At 48.8% G+C, this 23,043-nt stretch overlaps 2 protein-coding genes across 2 annotated transcripts; one reads left to right on the top strand and one right to left on the bottom strand.

Annotated features, from left to right (window-relative positions):
• The first annotated feature begins 2,344 nt into the window (after nucleotides 1–2,344).
• On the top strand, nucleotides 2,345–6,488 carry NHP2 (NHP2 ribonucleoprotein). Its single transcript, XM_079916883.1, has 4 exons — nucleotides 2,345–2,620; nucleotides 2,830–2,899; nucleotides 5,198–5,303; nucleotides 5,966–6,488. Exons 1-4 carry the CDS (start codon nucleotides 2,461–2,463, stop codon nucleotides 6,089–6,091), a joined length of 462 nt encoding a protein of 153 aa, XP_079773009.1. The 5' UTR covers nucleotides 2,345–2,460; the 3' UTR covers nucleotides 6,092–6,488.
• A 724-nt stretch (nucleotides 6,489–7,212) lies between these two features.
• RMND5B (required for meiotic nuclear division 5 homolog B) lies at nucleotides 7,213–22,014 on the bottom strand. The gene is made up of 11 exons (XM_079916882.1): nucleotides 21,764–22,014; nucleotides 21,490–21,611; nucleotides 17,167–17,329; nucleotides 13,992–14,137; nucleotides 13,723–13,863; nucleotides 11,099–11,199; nucleotides 10,750–10,916; nucleotides 9,627–9,792; nucleotides 8,104–8,206; nucleotides 7,858–8,012; nucleotides 7,213–7,770 (listed from the first exon to the last, which is right to left on the bottom strand). The coding sequence occupies exons 3-11, from the start codon at nucleotides 17,303–17,305 to the stop codon at nucleotides 7,707–7,709; spliced, it is 1,182 nt and encodes a 393-aa protein (XP_079773008.1). The 5' UTR covers nucleotides 17,306–17,329; nucleotides 21,490–21,611; nucleotides 21,764–22,014; the 3' UTR covers nucleotides 7,213–7,706.
• Between the last annotated feature and the right edge of the window lie 1,029 nt (nucleotides 22,015–23,043).

The following is a 23,043-nucleotide window of genomic DNA, read 5'->3' as shown; positions in this document are numbered from 1 at the left end:
ATCCCACTACTGGACATACACCCTGAGAAAACCATAATTCAAAATGACACATGTACCCCAAAGTTCATTGCAGCACTATTTACAATAGCCAGGACATGGAACAATCTAAATGTCCAACGACAGATGAATGGATAAAGATGTGGTAAATATATACAATGGAATATTACTCAGCCATAAAAAGGAATGAAATTGGGTCATTTGTAGAGATGTGGATGTACCTAGAGTCTGTCATACAGAGGGAAGTAAGTCAGAAAGAGAAAAACAAATATCGTATATTAACGCATGTATGTGGAATCTAGAAAAATGGTACAGATGAACCTATTTCCAGGGCAGGAATAGAGACGCAGGCGTAGAGAATGGACATGTGGACACAGTGGGGGAAGGGGAGGGTGGGATGAATTGGGAGATTAGGATTGACATATATACACTATCGTGTGTAAAACAGATAGCTAGTGGGAACCTGCTGTATAGCACAGGGAGCTCAGCTCAGTGCTCTGTGACGACCTAGATGGGTGGGATGGGGGTGGGTGGGAGGGAGGTCCAAGAGGGAGGGGATATACGTATACATTGTACAGCAGAAACTAACACAACATTGTAAAGCAATTATACTCCAATAAAACAAAAAAAAATACTAAGATTGAAAAAGAAAAGAAAACCACCCTGCAGAGCCCTGCCAGCTGTGTGTTCAGAGGAGCTCTGCTCTCACAGCCTCACGTGCCACTTGGGGAGGGTTCCCTAGGGAGGGCCAGAACTTCTACTGCAGGACCTAGGGGGAGGGAGAAGGTGGGGGAGGGTTTGGGGTGAGAAATGGTACAGCAAAGTGGTGGACAGTAAGGCAAAGCTGACAGTAGCCACCAGTCCTAAAGCTCAGGAGGGACTATCTTTTCTCAAGAAATTCCAAAGTGCAAACATTTAAAAGGTCAATTTTTGGTTACATTGTGCATACAAACTTTGCTTATTTTCAAATTATTTTTTGTTGCTTATATAACTATTCTCATTGTTCAACTGATATATTTTTCTATTTGTGAAATTATTTGGGGTCTAAGTTTAGTATGGATTGCATCCTACTTTTTCTTATTAAAATACTAAGTTTTTTAAAAGCTACTTGTTTTTTATGTAACCACTGCACTTGGTTACAGGGTTAAAAGGTCAGTTTTCAGCTGGCTTAACTGCTTTGTGCTGGCAAGGCCACATGCAGGCTTCTAAAGTTCCACTTTCTGGCCTGTTTGGCCACCACAAAAATGACGAGACTAATTGACAAATTACTTGCCTTTGTCAATCCTATAATCAAAGGCAACTAATTTGTAACAATGATCTAATTAATATTCATCGAGTGTTCCAAGACAGGGTACATGAAGTAAGTCAGAGGTACAAGATCCACCCCCGTCTAGGCCTGCTCGCCTCCCCAGCGTTACAGTCCATTAATCCTCTAGAGTTAACTGCAAACCGGGCGCCTACTCAGATCTCTCCCCCACCACACCCCGAAGTCTCAACCCCAGTGTTCATGCTGTCTTCCCTCTCAGCTCCCGCCAGCTGTCTCCGCCATGCCTTGCGTGGGCGTGATGCCAGGCGGCGGTAGGAACTACAAGGAAAACAGAGGGTTAGGGGATGCCGTTGGGAGGTCGGCGGGAACTGCAATTTTAGATACTTTGGTCAGGAGAACCTCTCCCGTGGTAAACATCTGAGCAGATTCCTGCGGGAAGGGTGGGAGCGAGCCACCGGCTCTCTGGGGAACAGCGGTCTAGACCGAGGCAATCAGTGAGTGAGTGGGTCCATCCCTTGCCAGGAAAGAGAAAGCAGAGTGTGAAAAATCGTGCTGGAACGAAGGAATCGTTAGCAGTGTCAGGCTTTACCTTAACCTTGGCACCTAGGTTACACCAGCCAGGACCAGTTCAGGACCTGGGACCTGACCGGGCTAGGCACTGCCTAAGGGATCAGATTCTAAGGAGTTTTGGAATCACACCGAGCAGCCTTCCCATTCTTCCAGTCCGGTCGCAGACCCCGCGCTTTAGGCAAGGATCCTGTCGCCTTAAATGTGGTCACGACCCTACAGGTACAGCCTCCTCCTCCTCCTCTTCCTCCCGCCGCCTATTCTGTGACGCCGAACTCTCAGATGAGCCCAAGCCTGGGTCCCAATGCCTCCTCACCTCCTCCAGGCCCCGAATCCCTCAGGGCTCCGCCCCTTGCCTCCTGAACCCTCTGACTCCGGCCCTAATCCACTCCGCCCCGCCCCGCCCCAGTTATGGGAGTGGCCCCGCCCCCACGGCCGAGGCCCCGCCCCTCCGTGCTGTATATTTAAGAAGCTGAGCGTCAAGAATTGGTCAGAGTCGGAAACCTGAGTTCCTAATTGGTTATGGTGTACTGCCTGCTTCCTGCAGAGCGGCATGACCCGGAAGTGATTCCTGAAGCGCTGGCCGCGTGGATTAGTACTTTGGGCACTCGGTTGCCGCGGTCGCTGCCATGACCAAAATAAAGGCAGATCCAGACGGGCCGGAGGCTCAGGCGGACGCGTGCTGCGGAGAGCGCACTTACCATGAGCTGCTGGTGAATCTGAACCCCATCGCGCAGCCTCTGGCTTCTCGCCGCCTCACGCGGAAGCTCTACAAATGCATCAAGAAAGGTGCGGCGGGACTTTCCTGGTGGTCCAATGGTTAAGACTCTGCGCTTCCAGTGGAGGGGGCATGGGTTCGACCCCTAGGTGGGGAAGTTACGCAAGCCGCGTGGCGTCTTCAAAAAAAAAAAAAAGGTACGGGTGGACGCCGCGGTGAGTCGGGACAGGGCGCGGGTGGCGGGCGGAGGTCCCCTCGACCGATTCTTCTGTCGTTGCAGCCGTAAAGCAGAAGCAGATTCGGCGCGGGGTGAAGGAAGTTCAGAAATTTATCAACAAAGGCGAGAAAGGGTAAGAACCCCCTCCCGCCGGATTTTGCATTTCTAAACGATGACGAAGGTATCCCTGCTACTTAGTAGGTAGTCGGTAAAAGAGCTATGACTCCCCCTCATGTGCAGAAGGTAAATTCCCTTCCGTACAGATGCTGATACATCACTTACACGAGCGCAAAGGGACACCATGGGGAAAGTGAATTCCAGGGGAAGCGAATCGTATAAGCCAGCTCACTTAGGGTAGATCCCAGTTTCATTCATTCAGCGACTATTTACTGACTCCTCTTTTTCAGGCACTATACTATGGCGAGACAATGACAGTAATCAAATACACACAAAATTACAAGTGTCATAGGTAACCATGAAGGAAAAGTACAGGGTGCAGTGAGAATGACTTTATTATCCTACATCTTTTCTTTCTGGCATTTATTAGAACCTGAAACTTATTTGCATTTTTATTCCCTGTATCTCCCACTAGGGCCAGAAAGTAAGCTCTTTGAGAATAGGAAAAAGCCTCTCACTGCTTTACTTTCACAAGTGTCTGGTACATTGTAGGTGCTCCAGAGATAAATAATGCTGGGGGGATTTGATGCTCTATGGAGTCTGACCTAGGTGGGGTAGCTGAGGTCTGAAGATATAGGAATTAGTTTGTGGGCTGGGGGGGAGGGGAGACATTCTGCCAGAAGAAAGTGGATTTCAGGGCAGGAGAGGGTAGTAGTGGACAGAAGTGCTAACTTCGCATGGGGTTTTTGTAAGCCATGGTAAGTTTAGTTTTTGTACTCAGAGCTTTGGAGGCCACTGAGGGTTAAAGCCAGGGAGTGACATAATTATGTTTACACCTTAAGAAGATTTTTCTGGCAACTTTGGAAAGGATCAGAGGTGGAAGAATAGATGGGGAAATTGAGATAGGAGGCTACTGTGGCATAGAAGAGGCGAGGGCAATTTTTGATTGGGTTAGTGATGGCGAGATGGAAAGAATTAAAGTGGATGGATGAGAGGACTTTCCGATATGGAGTGAAGAGGTGTGGATTCCAGGCGAATGGACAGAGGGCACACTCACTGAAATAGTGAATAGTGGAGGGAGCTGGGTTTGTATGGGAAGATCATGAGTTTGGTTTTAGACAAGTTTTTGAGGTGCCTTTTAGACATATGAACCGTCTCCCTAGCAGAAATGTCAAACAGGCAAGTGGCTATAAGGGTTTGCAGTTTGGGAGAGGGTCAGGCTGGAAAGAATAGATTTGGGAGTTGTCAACACATAGTTGGTGCTTGAAGCCTTGGTTATGGATGGGGTCAGCTGGGGAGAAAGTACTGACAGGGCAGCCAAGGACCAGGCTGTGGGAACAGCAGCATTTAAAGGCTACTGAGGAATTCCCTGGCGGTCCAGCAGTTAGGACTCCGTGCTTCCACTGCAGGGGGCCCAGGGTTCGATCCCTGGTTGGGGAACTAAGATCCCGCAAGCCGTGAGGCACGGCCAATAAAATAAGATAAAGGCTACTCAAAGGAAGAGGAGCCTGCAGAGGAGGAGAGTATATGAGGCAAAAGGAAAACGAGGAGTGTGGATGCAGTGCTTTGAACCAAGAGCTTTTTCCTTGTGTTTTCCTCTCACTCCCCTAGGGAACAGACCCTTCCCTCTGTGTCATCAGGGCTGCTGAGGCCCTTGTCCCAGAACCCCAACACTTCCCAGCTAAGAGCCCTAGCTGGGGATTCTCTGGCAAGCTTTCATTGGATCTGTTTCCCTGTCACTCCTGGGAATGATCCTGGAAGCACTCAAGGCCCTTAAATGTGACTAGTTTTTCTAGCCGTCTTGTCTGCCCCATCCCCATCCTGGACTCCAAAGCCATCCCTGGCTCCCCAGCAATAGCCAGCCCCTGTGTATCTGGTATCCTTCTGATTCTCTCGACCTTAAATGCCTTCCCTGTCTCCAGGCCCTCCACGGGCTGCCTGACATGTTCATCATTCAGCTTTCCTCTCAAGTATCATTTCCTGATTCATTTTTTGATCTTCCAAGGAGAGCTGAGCTCTTACTCCTTGGCATCTCTCTCATACCTCATCTGTCCCAGCGCGGTATGCTTTGTCACACTTGGTGGCATTTACTTGTTGCCAAGCAATAGAGATTACCTCTCCAGAGGAATGCACTCACCAAACCAACCTGCATGAATTTCTAAAGGTTGGGAGACACACATTAATAATTGGACTCTTTGAGGTCATGGGGCAGCTTACCCATCTCTGTACCCCCAAGGCCCAGCTCAGAGGCAACACTTACGACTGAAAGAGGGAAAAAGCAAGCTGGAAATGACAGTGGTTTCTCTTATTTCAGGATCATGGTTTTGGCAGGAGACACATTACCCATTGAGGTATACTGCCATCTCCCAGTTATGTGTGAAGACCGGAATTTGCCGTACGTCTATATCCCCTCTAAGACGGTAAGGAGCACGTGTGCCTGATCTTGGTCAGCACAGGAGGGAGGGTGTCTGGGATCAGGTATGTGGCAGCAGGCCATAGTGGGAAGGAGCATGAGCTTTGGAGTTAAGACAGGCCTGGATGGATTCTTGGCTCTGCTGCTTCCTAGACGAGGGACTGCAGATAAGTTACCTCTCTGCACTTCCATTTCTTTCTTGTAAAATGGGAATCCCCTTCTCCATGGACTATGGGAATGAAACAGAAGGTGAACTTGGATATGTAAGTCCTATTAGGTGGGTACAGTTTCAGAGGGGATGTTCTAGGGACCTGAAGCTGTCCTTACCCTTACACAGCAGAGGCCAGGTCTGGGGTCCAGGGAGTGGGGGATGGCAGGGACCTGGAAAGCATAGGCACTGACCAAGGGGACAGCCCCTGCTGGGCTGGAGCCCTTTCACAGTTGCCATGTGAAACTGTAGGCCCAGTGTTGCTGGACCACAACTCGAAAGTTTGCTGAGTTTAAATGGTGGCAAAATGTTAACATTGACTGACTAGCACATGTCTTAACATTGACACTAGCACTAGTCTGTGGGCTGGATTAGGCTGGTGGATCATCAGTTTGTGACTCCCTGGTATACAGGTTGTACGGCCTTCTTTCCAAACAGCCCTTCTATTTCCTTCTCTGCAGGACCTGGGTGCAGCCGCCGGCTCTAAGCGCCCCACCTGTGTGATAATGGTCAAGCCCCATGAGGAATACCAGGAGGCCTATGACGAGTGCCTGGAGGAGGTACAGGCCCTGCCCCCGCCCATGTGAAGGACTTAGGCAGCAACCTGGGCACCTGCTCCAGAAGCTGTTGCATTGGCAGCGCACCAGCTGGCTGCCCACATTCATGGCATCTCTCTGGTACCCTGAGGCACGTGTTCTTCCCAGGTGGCTCCAACAGCTATTTCACGGCAGCAAAGCCAGCATCTTCTCCATCAGTGCTATTTTCTGTTGAGCTTCAATGAAGATGACGTGGGAGAAATAAATGCTAAAACTAAAATGTGCTGAGTCTGTGGGTGTTTTTTTAAGCAGCAGCTACTGGTGGGGCTGAGGAGTTGGTGGGGAGGAAAGAGCAGAAGCAGCCTTTCTCCTCAGAGGACCCGAGGACTTCAAGAATGTTCAGTGCTAGTGCTTGGCCACCAGAGCCAGTGCTAGACTCAAGCTGAGAACAGACCCTACTGCCCACCCTGAGCTTTCCACTCCCGCTTCCAGAGTAGCTGGGAGCTGCAGGACGAGCCAGCTGAGCCCAGGCCCCACTTCACCTAAGCCTGTAGCTCCTATGTCGGGGACACCCCCATTCCTCTTTTCTTTTTCCCCAAGAGACTTAAATGCCACTGGGAAGCTGACAGAAGGAATGTACCCACCCACACAGTAAGTTTTAAATAGATATATGAAGTTAATTGCAGAACCCCAGGCCATCTCTCCTGCTTGGCATAATGGCCCCATAACCTAATCCCTTCAAACATTTTAGACTTATGGTGCCTTCCTGTTTTCAAAGGCCCAGCACAGGACCCAGTACACACAGCAGCCAAGCTTCAGGCACCCCGGAATAAACTGGAAGGACCTTGGGCTTGAGGGTTGGATCTGGTTTAAACTCCAAGCTCTCTTCTTGATAAGCTGTGAGCCTTTTTGGGCAAGTCACTTCATCTTCCTACATCCCTTCACACTCATCTCTAATAAGGAGGTAATACGATTTTATATGTGTATATGTAAAAGCACCTTGCCCAGGGTCTGCCATCTCCTAGCTTTTTCTCCCAATCAGATGCAGGTTGGGTTCTTTAGACTGGGCTCTGTGGCTGCCATGCTCCCAACCAGCAGCAATAGTTAGGCCATGCCCAGTACCTGTGCGCAGTGGGCACGTGGTAATTCTTAGCCTGTGAAGCTAAAGGTGGGCAAAGTAAGGAGAAGGCCCGTGAATATATTTGCTCAAAGTTATAAAACAACGGCATTCAGTTCTATCCCAGACTATTTACAGTGGGAAATTGATGCATACAGTTGTGAGGAGTGGACACAAGCCTTGGTGTGGCAGTAAGAGACCTGGCTGAGGGCAGGATGGAGGACATCTGCTGTGCCCGCCAAGTCCTTTGCTTCTCTGTAAGTTGCTACTAAGTCAACAGCTAATATAATGAAGGGGAGACAGAGCAGGAGTACAGAGGCCAGAGTCTCCCTGCCCTTAGAGCCAAGAAGCCAGCTGCCGGATGTAGGCTGCTTCATCTCCCTCCTTGGCCTCTGCCACAGGGCCACTCCAGCCCCTGCCTGTGGTGGCACTCCTCAGCCAGTTGCTCTGAAATGAACCACAGTCCACAGAAGCCAACCACCCCCACGGAGACAGACCAAGGCTCATGGGTGAAAAACCTCTTTCAGCAAAGTTCCTCCCAGGCAGGAATCAGAATATGATGCGTTTCCCATCTGCTGGGTTCTGCTCCATGGGACAGTAGGGACACTTCAGCCTACAAAGGGAGGAGAACCAAGAATGTCTCAGGGGGCCAGCCAGCAGAAGGATCAAGCCAAGGTGGAGCAGAGCACATGGAACTTACTTTCCTCCGTTAATGAGCTTGTTGAGTGCATCTCGGGAGATGACATGGCCACAAATGAGCTTGATGGGAGGGTTGGAATCCGACGTCTGCTGACGGAGGATGGGGCACGCGAACACTGAGTGGTACCAGCACTTCATACCTAGTTCGATCTCAATCTGGGGAGGCCAGCAGAGGTGTGAGTCCCACTTCCCATGGCGGCTGTCCTCCCCAGCACCTCCTGCTGTACCTCCCCCTGCCAGGCCTTACCGGTAACTCATCCTTGTGACTCCAGACCCCAGTGCACTGCCTCTGCTCGATCACAGCTTTAATGTTCATCAGCACTGGCAGCGCCACACAGCCAGAGGCAAAGCTGCAGAACAAAGAGCAGGGGCTGGAGTGACCCTGACCAAGAACCCAGCAGACAGACAGAAGGACCAGCACATTGTTGGAATGTGACTTGGGACAAGGTTTCAAAGTGGCACTTGATCAAACCGGTACTTAAAAATCTCTCAGGTAACACATAAAGCCACATATGTAGTCATGCGTCCAACTCTAAAAAGTCATTCTAATGCACCCCCAAATTTGAGAATCTATAATAAACACAAAAGGAAAATCCAGGGGAGAGATAATCTGTTCATCTCAAGCACTGATAAGTCCTTGGTGTGACAGGGACAGTGATGTTTGGAAGGGCCCCATCCTGCCTGTCTACCCCATTCCATTGTCACAGTGCACCTCTGTAACTGCAGTCAACCAGGGCACTTAGATACAGGAAAAAGCAGATTCAGTCCTCACAAGGATTGGGCGGGGGGTGGGGAGCCGACTGGCTGGAGCCTTGGGTACCAAACGCCTAAAACACGCAGGGCAGTTGTGTGCAACAGAACCGTCCTAAGGCACCGGTGTTCCCACTGGGAAAGACTGTTCTATAACCAGAGTCTGTGGTAACGAACTGGAGGGTGCAGCCTATCACAGTGGGGCAAGGCGTGAGATTCCATAGCCAGCCTAAATAAAATACACCACTGTGGTGCGGTATGTGGTGGGGTCAGGTCCAGGTGACCTTTAGTCCCTGTGAGGCCCTAGGAGCCTGTTTTCTCATGTAAAATGAGGATAACAGTACCTCTAACTCCTTGGTTCGTTGTGAAGCCATGAGAAGAATATTAACTATAAAGGAGTCTTCTGAGTGAAAGCTCTCAGCACATATGACTCAGCCACTCAAGTCTCCCTGAAGGGAAGTCGTGTTTGAGAGATGAGGTGGCAAGAAGGCCAGGCTGTCAGAGGGTCTTGTGATAATCCAGGGGTGAGGTGCAGGAGAAACAGACCTCACTCAAGAGACTATAAAATGGGAAACTTGGGCTTCCCTGGTGGCGCAGTGGTTGGGAGTCCGCCTGCTGATGCAGGGGACACGGGTTTTGCCCGGGTCCGGGAGGATCCCACATGCTGCGGAGCGGCTGGGCCCATGAGCCACGGCCGCTAAGCCTGCGCGTCCGGAGCCTGTGCTCCGGGAGAGGTCACAGCAGTGAGAGACCCGCGTACCACAAAAAAAAAAAAAAAAAAAAAAAAAATGGGAACCTTGACCCTGCCATTGACCTTGTGGTGATCCCAGGCCACAACTCTTTCTAAATCTGTTTCTCCAACTGTAGAAAGAAAGGTAATTCTTATCTGGAAGAATGACTAAGACAGCCAGTTTAGGTCTGTGAAGGCACCAAGCACCATTCCTGGACGTGGCAGGGCCTTGGCAAATTGGGTTTCCCTCAACCCTCCCACTTGTGCTGCCCCCACAGGGCTGGCTGTACCTGACGCTGAGGGGTGACTCCACAGAAAGGCCCAACAGGGAACAAGCATCGCGCGTAAAGGTCTCACAGATCTCGGCCCAATGGCTGTTGTCCAGGAGGTGGCAGTAGGGTGACTTCTCCAAGCCCAGACGCAGGTATACCAGACTGCCCATCATCACCTGGATCTCTACAAGGCAAGGGGGCATCAGGGTACAAGGAGGCAGCCTTTTCCCAGGGTTCCGCATCCAGCCCTGTGGTGGCAGGGCTGCAGAGGCAGTATGAGCCCCATGGCTCCCAGGCCCGAGACCTGACCAAATGGGGGTTAAAATGCCCTCTGGCAAAACCAGTTTTCCCTAAAATCCAGTGAGGAAGTGGGGTCTCAGGCCTGCTTCTGTGGCAATCATGACCCCACAGCATGAGGTAGGTAGGGGTTTCAGTTTCCTTCCCATCCTTTCAGCTGCATCAAGGAGTGAGCTCAGGCCAGCGCTCATGTCTCTGTTCTCCAACACTAGCTAATTCCCCCACCCCACCCCCGCCTTTTTTTTTTTTGGCCACGCCTTGCGGCATGAGGGATCTTAGTTCTCTGACCAGGGATCAAACCCATGCCCCATGCAATGAAAGTGTGAAGTCCTAACCACTGGACTCCAAGGGAATTCCCTAATCTCCCTTTTTAAAAAGCTTTCAGGAGGCAGCAGTATCTAGCTAAGATTTCATAACATTGCTGGGCTTTCATGTTGTTTATCTCTAAATAAAATGTGAAGTAATAAATGTGAGGGGAGCTAAAGAAAAAAGTTACTAGTAGTCGGGTGGTTACTAATTGTGAACATCTGGAAGGTGAGGCTCAAACAACTGAGGTTTGGAATTCCTACTGTGAGGCAGAGCAGCATGAGGGCACGCGTGTCGTGGGCAGGCCTGGTGAGCTCTGGGTGGGGGTGTGGCACGTGGCTGGGGACCAGAGGTGGTGTGAGATGAAGCTAGGAGGGTATGGCAGAGGCGGTAAGGAAGGGCCTTGAGTTTGTAGTTCACCTGGGCGACAGTTGGGGAGGGGTTCCCACGCAGCCCCACGTGGGGCAGGGACGGGCAATCCCAGACGTGATATCCGCCAGAGCCCAGCATTGCCCACCCTGGAACTCGGGGCACGTACCCCGCTGGTGAAGCCGAGCAAAGGGCTGGAAGTGCCGGGCGTAGCTGAGGGCCTCCAGCTGCTTCTCAGGGCCACCTGCCAGGAGGCGGATGAAGTGCAGTCGGTGCAGCTTGAACTCCAGGGAGCTGTTGAGCTCGAGCAGACGCTGCCTGTGGGAGACGGCCCATCTGGGAAGAAAGGGGCCAGCTGAGTGTGGAGCTGGTGGGGCGAGAGAAGGGGCCCTGGAAAAGCCTCCAAGAGCCTATGTGAGGCCCGTGAGACAGAGCTGGAGACGTGTCAAGTACGCTGAGTGAGGTGAAGAGCACAGACAAGCCCTGTCCCCCGCGGGCCCACCCAAGGGCCAACGTACTCCAATGCTGGCCCCAGGTCTTGTTCATGCAGAGCTTCCAGGATTCGATTCAACTCCAGGAAAGGCTGCTTGAAATCCAAATCCACATTCAGTGTTGATTCCTAGAGGGAGAGAGAACAATTCACCACTGGAGGACAGCGTTTCCAAAATTCTCTGCTCTACACCTAATAAAACCTCATCCACCAAAGACAAGCTAGAGAGGGCCAGGTTTTACATGAGGAGCCATGGTCTCTTGCCAGACACCTGGACCCCTCTTATTCCCAGTTCAGTTCTGGGAGGCTGAGTGCTACATGCTGGCCTCCCAGAGAGCAGACTGCAAACCCCACCCCACCTGCTGGGGTACTGGAGACCCACACTGAGTAGCATGGAGAGAAAATTATTCCTTTTCAATCCCCCTAATTACATTAAGGGAAAGTATCCTTTATTTTCACTTCTAGTGTGTCTTTAACACCTAACAAGTGCTACTTCGTCATTTTACTAATCTTCCTTTTTAAGAAAGGGATTACCAGGCACTCAGACCTCTGGCTGGCAACCAACTCTACCTAGAAATTAATAACTTCACTTTTCATTGTATATATATATATATATATATTTTTTATATTTTAAATTTTATTTTATTTATTTTATTTGTGGCTGCGTTGGGTCTGTTGCTGCACGTGGGCTTTTCTCTACTTGAGGCGAGCAGGGGCTACTCTTGGTTGTGGTGCGCGGGCTTCTCATTGCAGCTTCTCTTGTTGCGGAGCACAGGCTCTAGGTGCGCGGGCTTCAGTAGTTATGGCATGTGGGCTCAGTAGTTGTGCCTCACGGACTCTAGAGCACAGGCTCAGTAGTTGTGGCGCACGGGCTTAGTTGCTCCGCAGTATGTGGGATTTTCCCGGACCAGGGCTTGAACCCATATCCCCTGCATTGGCAGGCGGATTCTTAACCACTGCGCCACCAGGGAAGCCCCCATTGTGTGTGTGTGTGTGTGTGTGTGTGTGTGTGTATATATATATGTATATATATATTTTGTTTGTTTGTTTGTTTTGTTTTGTTTTGCGGTACACGGGCCTCTCACTGCTGTGGCCCCTCCCGCTGCGGAACACAGGCTCCGGATGCGCAGGCTCAGCGGCCACGGCTCACGGGCCCAGCCGCTCTGCGGCATGTGGGATCTTCCCGGACCGGGGCACAAACCCGCATCCCCTACATCGGCAGGCGGACCCTCAACCACTGCGCCACCAGGGAAGCCCCATTGTATATATTTTTATAGCTACTCTCTTTTTATATCAGGGGCACTGATTTCTAAAATTTATTTAAAGAAGCAACAAAAGCAAAAAATAAAAAGCAGGACTACATCAAACTAAATTAAAAGCTTCTGCGCAGCAAAGGAAACCATCAACAAAATGAAAAGGCAACCTACCAAACGGGAGAAAATATTTGCAAATTGTGTATCTGATAAGGGACTAATATCCAAAATATATAAAAACTCATATAACTCAATAGCAAAAAAAAACCCTTAAAAAATGGAGAGAAGATCTGAATAGACATTTTTCCAAAGGAGACATCAAAATGGCCAACAGGCACATGAAAAGATTCTCTACCTCAATCATCAGGGCAGAGCAATGCAAATCAACATCACAGTGAGCCATCACCTTGCACTTGTTAGAATGGTTATTATCAAAAAGATAAGAAATAACAAGTGTTGGCAAGGATGTGGAGAAAAAGGAAACTTCGTGCACCTTTGGTGGGAATGTAGATTGGTGCAGCCACTATGGATAACAGTATGGCTCAAAAGATTAAAAATAGAGCTACCATATGATCCAGCAACTCCAATTCTGGGTACTTATCCAAACAAAATAGAAACACTAACTTGAAAAGATATCTGCACCCCCATATTCAACGCAGCATTATTTACAATAGCCAAGATAAGGAAACAACGTAAGTGCCCATCAATGGATGAATGGATAAAGAAGATGGTGTGTGTGTGTGTGTGTGTGTGTGTGTGTGTGTGTGTGTGTGTGTAAAATGAAATATTATTCAGCCATTAAAAAAGTAGGAAAATCCTATCGTTTGTGGTAACATTGTGGATGGACCATTATGCTAAATGAAATGTCAGACAGAGAAAGACAAATACCATATGAACTCATATGTGGAATCTAAAAAAGTTTTTTTTTAAGAAAACCAAGCTCATAAACACAGAGAACAGATTGGTGGTTACCAGAGGTGCAGGGTAGGGTGTGGGAGAAATGGGTGAACTGTTTTTGTTTTTTTTTAGTTTTAATAAATTAAATACAATTTTTAAAATAGCTATTAACCCATTTAAGGAAAGAATGCATCAACAGAAAGGAGCTGGTCTACAATGGAAGCAAAGTTAAGGGGCGATCTTAGAGGAAACATTGGACTTCCCATGTGCAGTCCAGAGGGGAGGATGCCCTGCCAGGCCAACTGTCCACTGGAAACAGGTCTCTGGGAAGAGGTATCCCTATCAGACAATCAGAGCTGATGACATACATATTTGAGTCATGTAAATAAGCTGACCTGTCTGGATACAAGAAAAAAATAATAACGGGGTCCTAATATAAAGAAAACTACCAAGTAGAAAGCAGAACAGGCAGGTACCAGTGCCTTCCCAGCGGGCTCGTTACCTGGCACAGCTCCTCAGCAACACTGAGCATGCCCTGCTGGTACAGGTGCTCCAAGATGGCCATCTGCAGGATCTGCTGCTGCTTCTCCCGAGAGTCCCACACTGCGTCGGAGACTACACCGCAAATCTCAGAGTCAAAGTTCTGACGAGGATAAGAGACAGGGCCCTGTGACTCAGGGTCTCACTTCTCACACTGGCTTCCTGAGAAGCCCTGCTACACACTAGCAGCAGGTGTTCCCGCCCCCAGTCCGGGGCCACCCATATGCTCACCCTGTCAATGGCTTTGCCCACTCGGGAGACACTGCTGTGAATGTCCTTGTGGTCTGAAGCCAGTTTCTGCACGGTGTCTTTTATCTTCCGGCAGCACTGAGACATCACCAGGGAGAGGGTGGCTGAGAGAGGGGTCCCCTGGAGGGCTACAGAGAAACACTGGCAATGAGTCAGGACACAGAGGAGAAGACCTTGTCCCTGCCTCCTTATTCTAAATGCCAGCATGGAGGCCGGGAAGCAGCCCTGAACTCCAAAGTGAAAGCTTCTACTACAGGTCCTGCCACTTTTTAACTACATGACTTGGAATTGGTCAAGTGGGACAAGCCGGTTCATCTCTCAGAATCTTCATTTCCTCATCTGCAAAATGGGGGTGATAGCACTGGCCTTGTAGGTTGCTGTGAAATGAAGATGATTTGGCACTTACTGTGGGCAGGTATTTGGTTTTAGCTCATTTAATCCTCACCACCATTCTATGCAGTGGGCACTGTTAGTATCTTGTACTACAGCTGAGGAAGCTGAGGCAGTAACTTGCCAGATGTCACAGCAGTGATCTGAAGCCCAGGCTCCTCACCACCACCCAGATGGCTCCTTATTATCTTGAGGGAGATACCCTGTGGGAAGGCTTTGAACCGTAAAGTATTGTTCCCATGTTAATGCCTCTAATTAACCCAGAGGACACCAGGCAGGCCAGGGCCCTCCAGGGAAGCACAAGGACATTTCTGGCTCAGGACGCCAGGTTTACAGTGGTGTCCACCCCCCATGGCTGGATGAGCCACACGAACTACCAAGAGCACGTGGGGCTTGGAATAGAGAGGGCAGACAGGGCACGGGTCCCTTCTTCCAGCCCAGCATCTATGTCCCTTCTTTAGATGGCAGCACCTCGGTTCAGGGAAGAAAACACAACCCAGGGAAGGGAACGTGACCCAATAGGGCCAGGGAGCGTCTCAAGCTGCAAGACCAGAAGCCCTGGAAGAGAGAAGCATTCTGCCAGGTTGCTAAACAAACAAAAGTGAACTGGAGTTGCTGGAGCACCATGGCCACCTCAGGGGAGCACTGCTCTGAGAATGAAGCCAGTGTAGATTGAAGGTATCACATGAGCACCTGAGATCTCACATGAGATGAGTTGGATCTCACATGAGATCCAACTGGGCTGGACCTTTCAGTTACCTGAATCTATAAATCCAGCAACCATACCCCCTTCGTTTGTTTAAGCTAGTCTGAACTAGGTTTCTGTCACCTGTAACTGAATGAGTCCTGACAAATACAAACAGGAGGTGGTGGCTGGGCCTACTCCTACTAGGATGGCTATAACCAAAAAGACAGGTGATAATAAGTGTTGGTGAGGATGTGAGCAAACTGGAACCCTCATACATTGCTGGTGAGAATATAAAATGTTGCAGGTACTTTGGAAAACAGTGTGCCAAACAGTGTGCACACAAAACAGTGTGCCAACATTTTCTTCAAAAAGTTGAACAGAGAGTTACCATATGACCCAGCACATAAAAAAAGAATGAAGTACATGGTACAATAGGGATGAACCTTGAAAACACGCTAAGTGAAAGAATATAAAAGGCCACATATTATATGATTCCGTTTATATGAACTGTCCAGAATAGGTAAGTCCATAGAGAGAAAGTAGATTAGTGGTTGCCAGGGGCTGGGGGAGAAGGAGAAATGGAGTGATTATTAATGGGTGGGGGATTCTTTTTAGAGAGATGAAAATGTTCTGTAATTGGATAGTGGTAAAGACTGTACAATTCTGGAAATATACTAAAAACCCACTAAATTGTACACTTTAAAAGGGTGAATTTTAATGTGAATTATAGCTCAATCAAAAAAAAAAGGAACTAGGGGTTACCTCTGGTCAAATCTAAGACAATTTGATCACCAAAATAAATAATAACAGTAATGGATTATAACCCATTGAATAATGTAAGAATTTATGAGTATGAACTTGGAATGAAGGAAGGAAGGAAGGGAGGAAGGAAGGAAGAAAGAAGGAAGGGAAAGCTCCTTTCTTATAGTTAAATGCCAACTAATAAGTGTATAGGGAATGATAGACCAGGAAAAATCACCCATGTTGCAACTAAGTTTGTAATGATTGGTTCACGCAAGAATCATCAATGAATGCTAAAACCAGTGGGCAGAGTCTGATAAAGCACAGGAAATTTATATAGTCTCAAAGTACCTCCCCACAAATTACTTATTGATTAACTCTAAAGAAAGAAATATTAACCTTAGGGTGTAGGAACCTGGCAGACACCATCTTAACCAAAGATCTTGATCAAAGTTAACATCACCCATAATGGAACAAGCTGATACCTTGTACCTCCTGATGTGATGCACTGAGAAACACATCAGTTCTGAAGTACTCTTGCCCAAAATGCAAAAAAATAAGGAAACAGCAAACAAATCCAAATCGAGAGACGTTCTGCAAAATCACTGGCTTTAATGTTTCCAAAATGTCAATGTCATGAAAGGCAAAGGCAGGTGGAGGAAATGTCCCAGATTTAAAAAACTAAAGATAAGACACAAGAAACTAAGTGCAATGCTTGATCTTGGATTGGATCCTGGACTGGAAAATAAAATTTAAATGTTTTACAAAAATTATTGGATAGTGGCAAATTGAAATATGAGCTATATTCATTAGGTCATAATATTAATGTCTAACTTCTTGATTTTAATAATTATACTGTACTTACGTAAGAGAATGCCCTTGATCTTAGGACATACACACCAAAGGCTTAGCTGTATGATATCTGCAGCTTACTTTCTAATGGTTTTAAAAGTAAGAATATGCAAGAAAACTGATAAAGCAAATACGGCAACATACTAGCAGTTGGTGAATCTTGGTGAAGGGTATATATGAGCTCTTTATACTGTTCTTAGGACTTTTCTGTAAACTTGAAATTATCTTAAAGTGTCTTAAAGACTCAAAATAGAAAAGCAAATTGAAAACAAAACGTAAGTGAAAATAATCTCAGGTAAATTAATAATTTCTGTTGGGCTTTTTGAAATAGCTCAGAGACTTCCATTGTTCCCCATTGAAGAGGCCTAGGGATCCATGTATCAATGCCCTAACCATCGTCCTTCCAGAACCCTATTATCAAGCAGCCTTGGGGTCTCCTAGGCCCCAAGGGAGGCAGGTGTGGGGCTCTAGTGGGGGGACACCCACCTGCGCTGGCCAGCTCAGCCCGCAGCTGGCCCACGTAGTGCAGCAGCTCCTCCAGGCTCTGCTCACAGTGCTGCCCATAGGTCAGGAACTTCTGCAGGACCTTGTCCACCTCTCTCTCCACACTTGCACACTGCTCCATGGCAGCCACTGTGTCAGGCCCCACCTGGGCCAGAGGGGCACAGTGAGGAGGGCTCCCAGATCCCACCTCACCATTCCCATATCATATATCAATGCTTAGAAATTCCCAGCTTAACATATCTGTACACAGCTTCCATCACCTCCAGCCAGGGTGCCCATTGGAGGTGCAGGTAGGCGTGAGGACGGGTCTTCTGAATCATGGTGAGAAAATTACTCTGTTTTCAACTCTTTTCATTAGAATCCTTGTTCATCTCTTTTTAAAATTTTTTTTGGCTGTGCCACAGCATGCAGGGATCTTAGTTCCCCGACCAGGGATTGAACCCATGACCCCTGCAGTGGAATCGCGGAGTCTTAACCACTAGACCACCAGGAAATTCCCCTCATCTCTTTTTTAATCGGAAAAGAGAGCAGGCCTTGCAGAGCCCTCAGCAGGCAATACTATCTATGCTATCTAAGTAGAAATCCATACATACATCGCATATTCTAATGTTTCATGTATTTTCATATGTTCATTATGGCCACCTCTTCACTTAGTGGATTTGGTTTTCCATATACTATAGTGATAGAAGCCATGAAGGCAGTCCTTGAATGGCTGATGCTTGAAAGCACAGCCTATAGAACAAATGCTGACCACAATGGCCTGAGAGGCCTTGCCCACCACTCCTACCTCAGCCTCCCTGCCGCTTGCCCACAGACAGGCAGCTCATATTCCCTTTTTCCTTCACAGCTCCGTGACTTGGTATGCTCTCCATCACCCCTCACTTCCTGGACTACTTGAGAATCTGGCCCATCCTTTCCAAGGCAGCTAAGAGGTCATCTCCTTCTGCAGCTGTCCCTAGCCTGCTCTCACCTGGCTCCCTCCACTCTCACTTGGCACCCTTCTATTTCAGTTTTGATCACTGGGTAACGATCTGTTTGAGGGCTTGCCTCCCCCACTAGACTAGAACATCTCTGGTTGTAAAACTCTTCCTCCTCATGGTACCATTGAAGAAAGTTGACTTTTCTTGTCCCACCTTTCCTACCACTAAGGTCCCATTCCTAAGTCCCTTCAACACTGGGCCACTGCTCCCCTCCATTTCAGAGCAGCCTTTGACACTGAACACATGGACAATCCTTAAAATGCTGGTGATAGAGTTGATTTTGCTCCCCATCTTTCCATCTATGGGATTTAAAGTGAGAGGGCTCTGTCAAATGCATCTCTCAAACGTTCAAATCTAGCCAGTTGTTCATTCTCTCAAAGAAGGGTACAGAGTAACATCACAAAGAGAATTCTGTGTCCAAAGTGACCATCGGGATTCTCCCAGTCTCACCAGCCTCTCTTCCCATTCCCACCAGTACTGTTAGCCCTGGCCCCATCATCTTGGTCCAACCTATAGCCACTATCTCCTTATCAGACAGGGGATGAGTAATGGAGAAATGGTACCCAGGGCCTTGAGATGTATTTATGCCCTCCCTCCTATGATTGACACTATCACAGTAGAATTTGTTAATCATGGTGTCTAGAAGACATGCCCCCCTCTTCATGCCCCCTGAGGAAATACCCTATAACTGGAATATGAACCACTACAGGCAAAATATAACAGGGATACCTGTTGGAAATAATATAATAATAATTATTGCTATGAATAGTTAATATTTTATAGGGGCTTATTATGTGACAGGTGCTGTTCTAATGACTTGGCATGCATTAATTCACTTAATTCTTACAAAAGCACTATGAGGTAGGTACAATTATTAGACCTACTTTACGGATGAGAAAATGAAACTCAGATTAAATAAATTGCTCAAGGTCACGTAGCTGCGAAGTAGAGGACCTGGAACCGAAGCTGGGCAGTCTGGCTCCAGGCTCCAGAGTCCTTCTCTGAAGCACAGTCCTCTCTGGACCAGCTTAACAGGCCATCATCTCACCAGGAAAGGAAAGCAGCCAATATTTGTGGTTGGAATGAGTGTACAGCAATGATTAATGATGACAAGAAACAGGAAAGTAACCACAGAGCCTGTGAGATGATCAGCTAGGAAAGATGGCAGTACAAAAGAATGTTTGCCAAGAGTGGGAACCAGAATCACAATTTACTGAAAATAAACACTGCTCAAGAAAGGTTACAACCTCACCAAGGTCAAACAGTATGGCCCTGTCAGACATCAACTAATACCAGGATTATCAAAGGGAAGCCCAAGTCAGCATCTTGAAATTGTATTAAAAAGCTGAGGGAGGAGATGGGTACAAGAATTTTCATCCCAGTGCTGTGTTGTGGCAGGGAGTTTGAGACAACCCAGGGGCCTACGGGAAGTGATAAGTCAAGTAAAATGTGGGAGATGCACCTATGGAAACCTGGGTAGCACTGAGAAACCATGTTCCGGATATACCCACAGCAACATCAGTAAGATCCCAAAACACGGTACTGAAGGGAAAAAAAAGAAACAAAATGAAGTCCAGGCAGAATACCACTTATGTTTTTAAAAAATATATGCATACAACCAAGGACACACGCAAATAAAAGGATATGTACCAAACACATCAGAGTGGTTTGCTGCAGTTGGGTGGGGGGGAGGGAATGGGGAAAATGGGGATAAAAGGGAATATGTAAATTAATGCAAAGGAGAAAAAGGGCCTGTGTGGACCAGTTAAATGTACACTGAACTGATAAATGTGATTACCTCAATAAATTTTTTTTTAATAAAATAAACGAGATGGGAAAACAGAACTGCTTGCAGGTATTCCATCCGAAAAGCCCAAGAGGCCAATTCGGCCTGTCCAGGGTTAGCCACTCTCCCTTAATCACAGCCGGTCATCTTCACCAGGCACAAGGATGGATGAGTGTGAGTTTGTCTTCAGGATTAATCCAGGGAGTTTCATTTCCATTATCCTAAGCCCTCCTCCCCAAGGTCTCACATGGACAGAAATTATCTACCAGGGTGATCACCCCAATACAACACATCAGATCCTGTCACCCCTTTATGCATCACTGCCACGGTGTGACATAACATGCCCTTTGCAATTGTACATTTACTTCCTTTGCACAAGCTATTCCTGTGTATAGAGTGCCCTCCATGCTTCTCTGCACGGAGAACACAAGATGCTGTTTAATCATGAAGCCCATGAAGCTCTCAATGAAATCTCCCTGCCTCCTCCTCTGCTTCACAAACCAAACCTCTCTCAAGGGCGCCTATACCACACACATCTGAGTTCTCAGCACTGCGGCACAGTAAACTGCCTATTCACACGTCTGTCTCCCCGCACTAGACTGAGCTGCTCAGGGCTGGAGTCCAATCTCATCCTCCGTACCCTCAGTGCCCAGCCCAGGGCCTGGTCCACGGAGGGTACATCCATTTCCTAACTAGGGGGCCCTGAGCTCAAACTTGTCTCAGTTGGGCAGGAAGAGACATGAGTGCAATACTGAAATCCCCACCAAGGCATGCATAGGGGTTTTGTCCCCAGTCTTCAACATCCTAACACAAGAGGGCCCCTTCTGGGGCCAGGGGAGAAGAAGGGAAGTTTGCGCAAATCACAGAAAGGTCCCCTTTGCCTGACACAGAACTGGACAGTCTCCACCGACCCAACACTTAATCTTTTCACCCCCCATCTCTATCCAGTCTTCACCTGACACATCACTCCTTTGCTTAAAATCCAATAGATTTCCACATACTCAGAATAAGTATGGGAGATGGGTCTGCAAGGCTCTATGTGAGTCAACTCCCAACCACCTCTCCAACTTCATCTCCTACCACTCTCTTCCTTAATGGCCATATTCCAACCACACTAGTTTTCTTAATATTTCTTGAACATCAGTTTATTTCTACCTCGGGGCTTTTTCCCTCTGCCTGAACACTCTTTCAGATCTCCCTATGACTGGGTCCGTGTTAGGGTTTCAAACGCATTTCTTCAGAGATGCTCTCCTAGACCACAGTATCTAATGTTGCCCCCTCTGCCCCACCCCGTACCTATTAGTCTATCATATCACCCTGTTCCTTTTCTTCATTGCACATCTTTATTTCAAGTTTCAAATCTTTCTTCTGTCATTAACCAAACCTGGAAGGAGGAAAAAGCCCACCAATCTTCTTGGACTACAGCCCCTGCTGGGAGTTTCATCTTCATTAGCATGCATATTACTGGCAAACTCCTACTCATCCTTCAAAAGACCTTAGTCGAATGCCCTGCCTGGCTCCCACGTCCGCAACGGTTACCTCCGGCTCGGCAGGGTCGCAATAGGATGGGACGTGTGAGTTCGAGCCACTCCCCAGGTAGGGGCGGCTCCCCGAAGGGTCTCTGAGAATGTAGGAGTCCAACTCCCGGCCCTGGCCGACGTCTGAGGAGAAAACAAACCCAAGGGCGGACTGGTGAGGGGGCTTAGTCCCGCGGCTTTACAGAAGACCCGGGGCCTGGGAGCCTGCGTAGCCGAGCAGCCGCCCACCGCGCTCCGCCCCGTACCTCCCGGCAGGGAAGCCAGCCGGCTCTCACCTGGTCCCGCAGCCCGTGGCCTGGTTTCCGGCGCCGCTGTCAACGGAACCGGAACCTGCGACAGTTGCTCCGAGGCTCTGGATTCGCCCAGTCGCGGCTCCGCGGAGGGGTGGCCGAGCCTCCCCCTCCTGCGCACGAGTGGAGTCTCCCGCAGGGTCAGGGCGGCAGCTGAAAACCGCACCTCCGACCGTCGCGGGGCTGCGCCCGGGCTCCCCCGGGAGCCCGAGGCCGCCGGCCCGGCCCCGACTCTGCACGTCTGATGGGAGGAATCGGAGCGACCCACTCGCTGGCTAGCGGGGGTGCGCGCGGCGGCTCCGCGTTCAGAAGCCCTAGACCAGCAATAACTCTGCCTCCCCCGGTCCGCGCCCTCCCACCCTCATTCAAAGTAAAGACAATACTGAACAACACAATGCATGTAAGGTCCAACAGTTAGGCTTTCCCGCGATGGCTCCTTGATGCCCTTTTTGAAACATCAAATGATGTTTAAAAGAGAAGTCCCCTTTTTTCTACCCCAGCCCTGCTGCTCCCCTAAGTCCATACTTAACACACTGGGCAATTAAATTCTGCTGCGAGGGACTCGGCCCTGCCCTGCTGCCCGAAATTTGTCGCTCTCCTTCCAGAATGGAGGGGAGACAGGGGTTGCACAACCGCCCTAAGGAGGAAGGGTAAGAGTTAGGAAGGAGGTGAGAGGAGATGGTGACCCCAAGCCCAGGCCAGGGCTGAGTTCACGACCCTCCAAGGCCCCCTTGCTCTGCAGGGAAGGGGCAGAGAAGCCTCCTGCCCCCTCCTCAGACTTCAGGGACTTGGACTAGAAACAGCCCAAGAAAAAAGACTCGGTCTCTTTTTCCCTGACTTTAGCTTCCTTTTAGGGCCAGTCTCATTCCAGGGCATCTTACCCTACAACCCTCCATACCTCCTCCCCACCTCCACAAAACACCCTTGCACAATCCAGCCCTGTTTTCCTTATAATATTTGACTTTAAATTATCTTGAGCGTTTATTTGTTTATTCTGTCTTCCTGCCCCTAACCTCCCCCCTCCCCCCCTCCCTTTTAGGATAAAAGCTCCATTGGGGCCAGGAGTTTGTACTCACCGCTGCTATAGCCCCAACACTATGTGCTTGGAACACAGTAGCTGCGCAGAAATAGTCTGAAGTAGTCGATATCCTCCGTTTATGAATGGGGAAACCCCGGTTTCAAACCTGATGAAACACGCAAGGAAGAGGGCGGTCCACAGCCCGTCCAGCAGCCCGCGGGGGCGAAGAGGCCTGTCCGTGCACCGT

The sequence above is a fragment of the Stenella coeruleoalba genome (assembly GCF_951394435.1).
Source record: "Stenella coeruleoalba genome assembly, chromosome: 3".
Lineage (NCBI taxonomy): Eukaryota > Metazoa > Chordata > Mammalia > Artiodactyla > Delphinidae > Stenella > Stenella coeruleoalba.
This window is presented reverse-complemented; position numbering and strand designations above follow the sequence as displayed.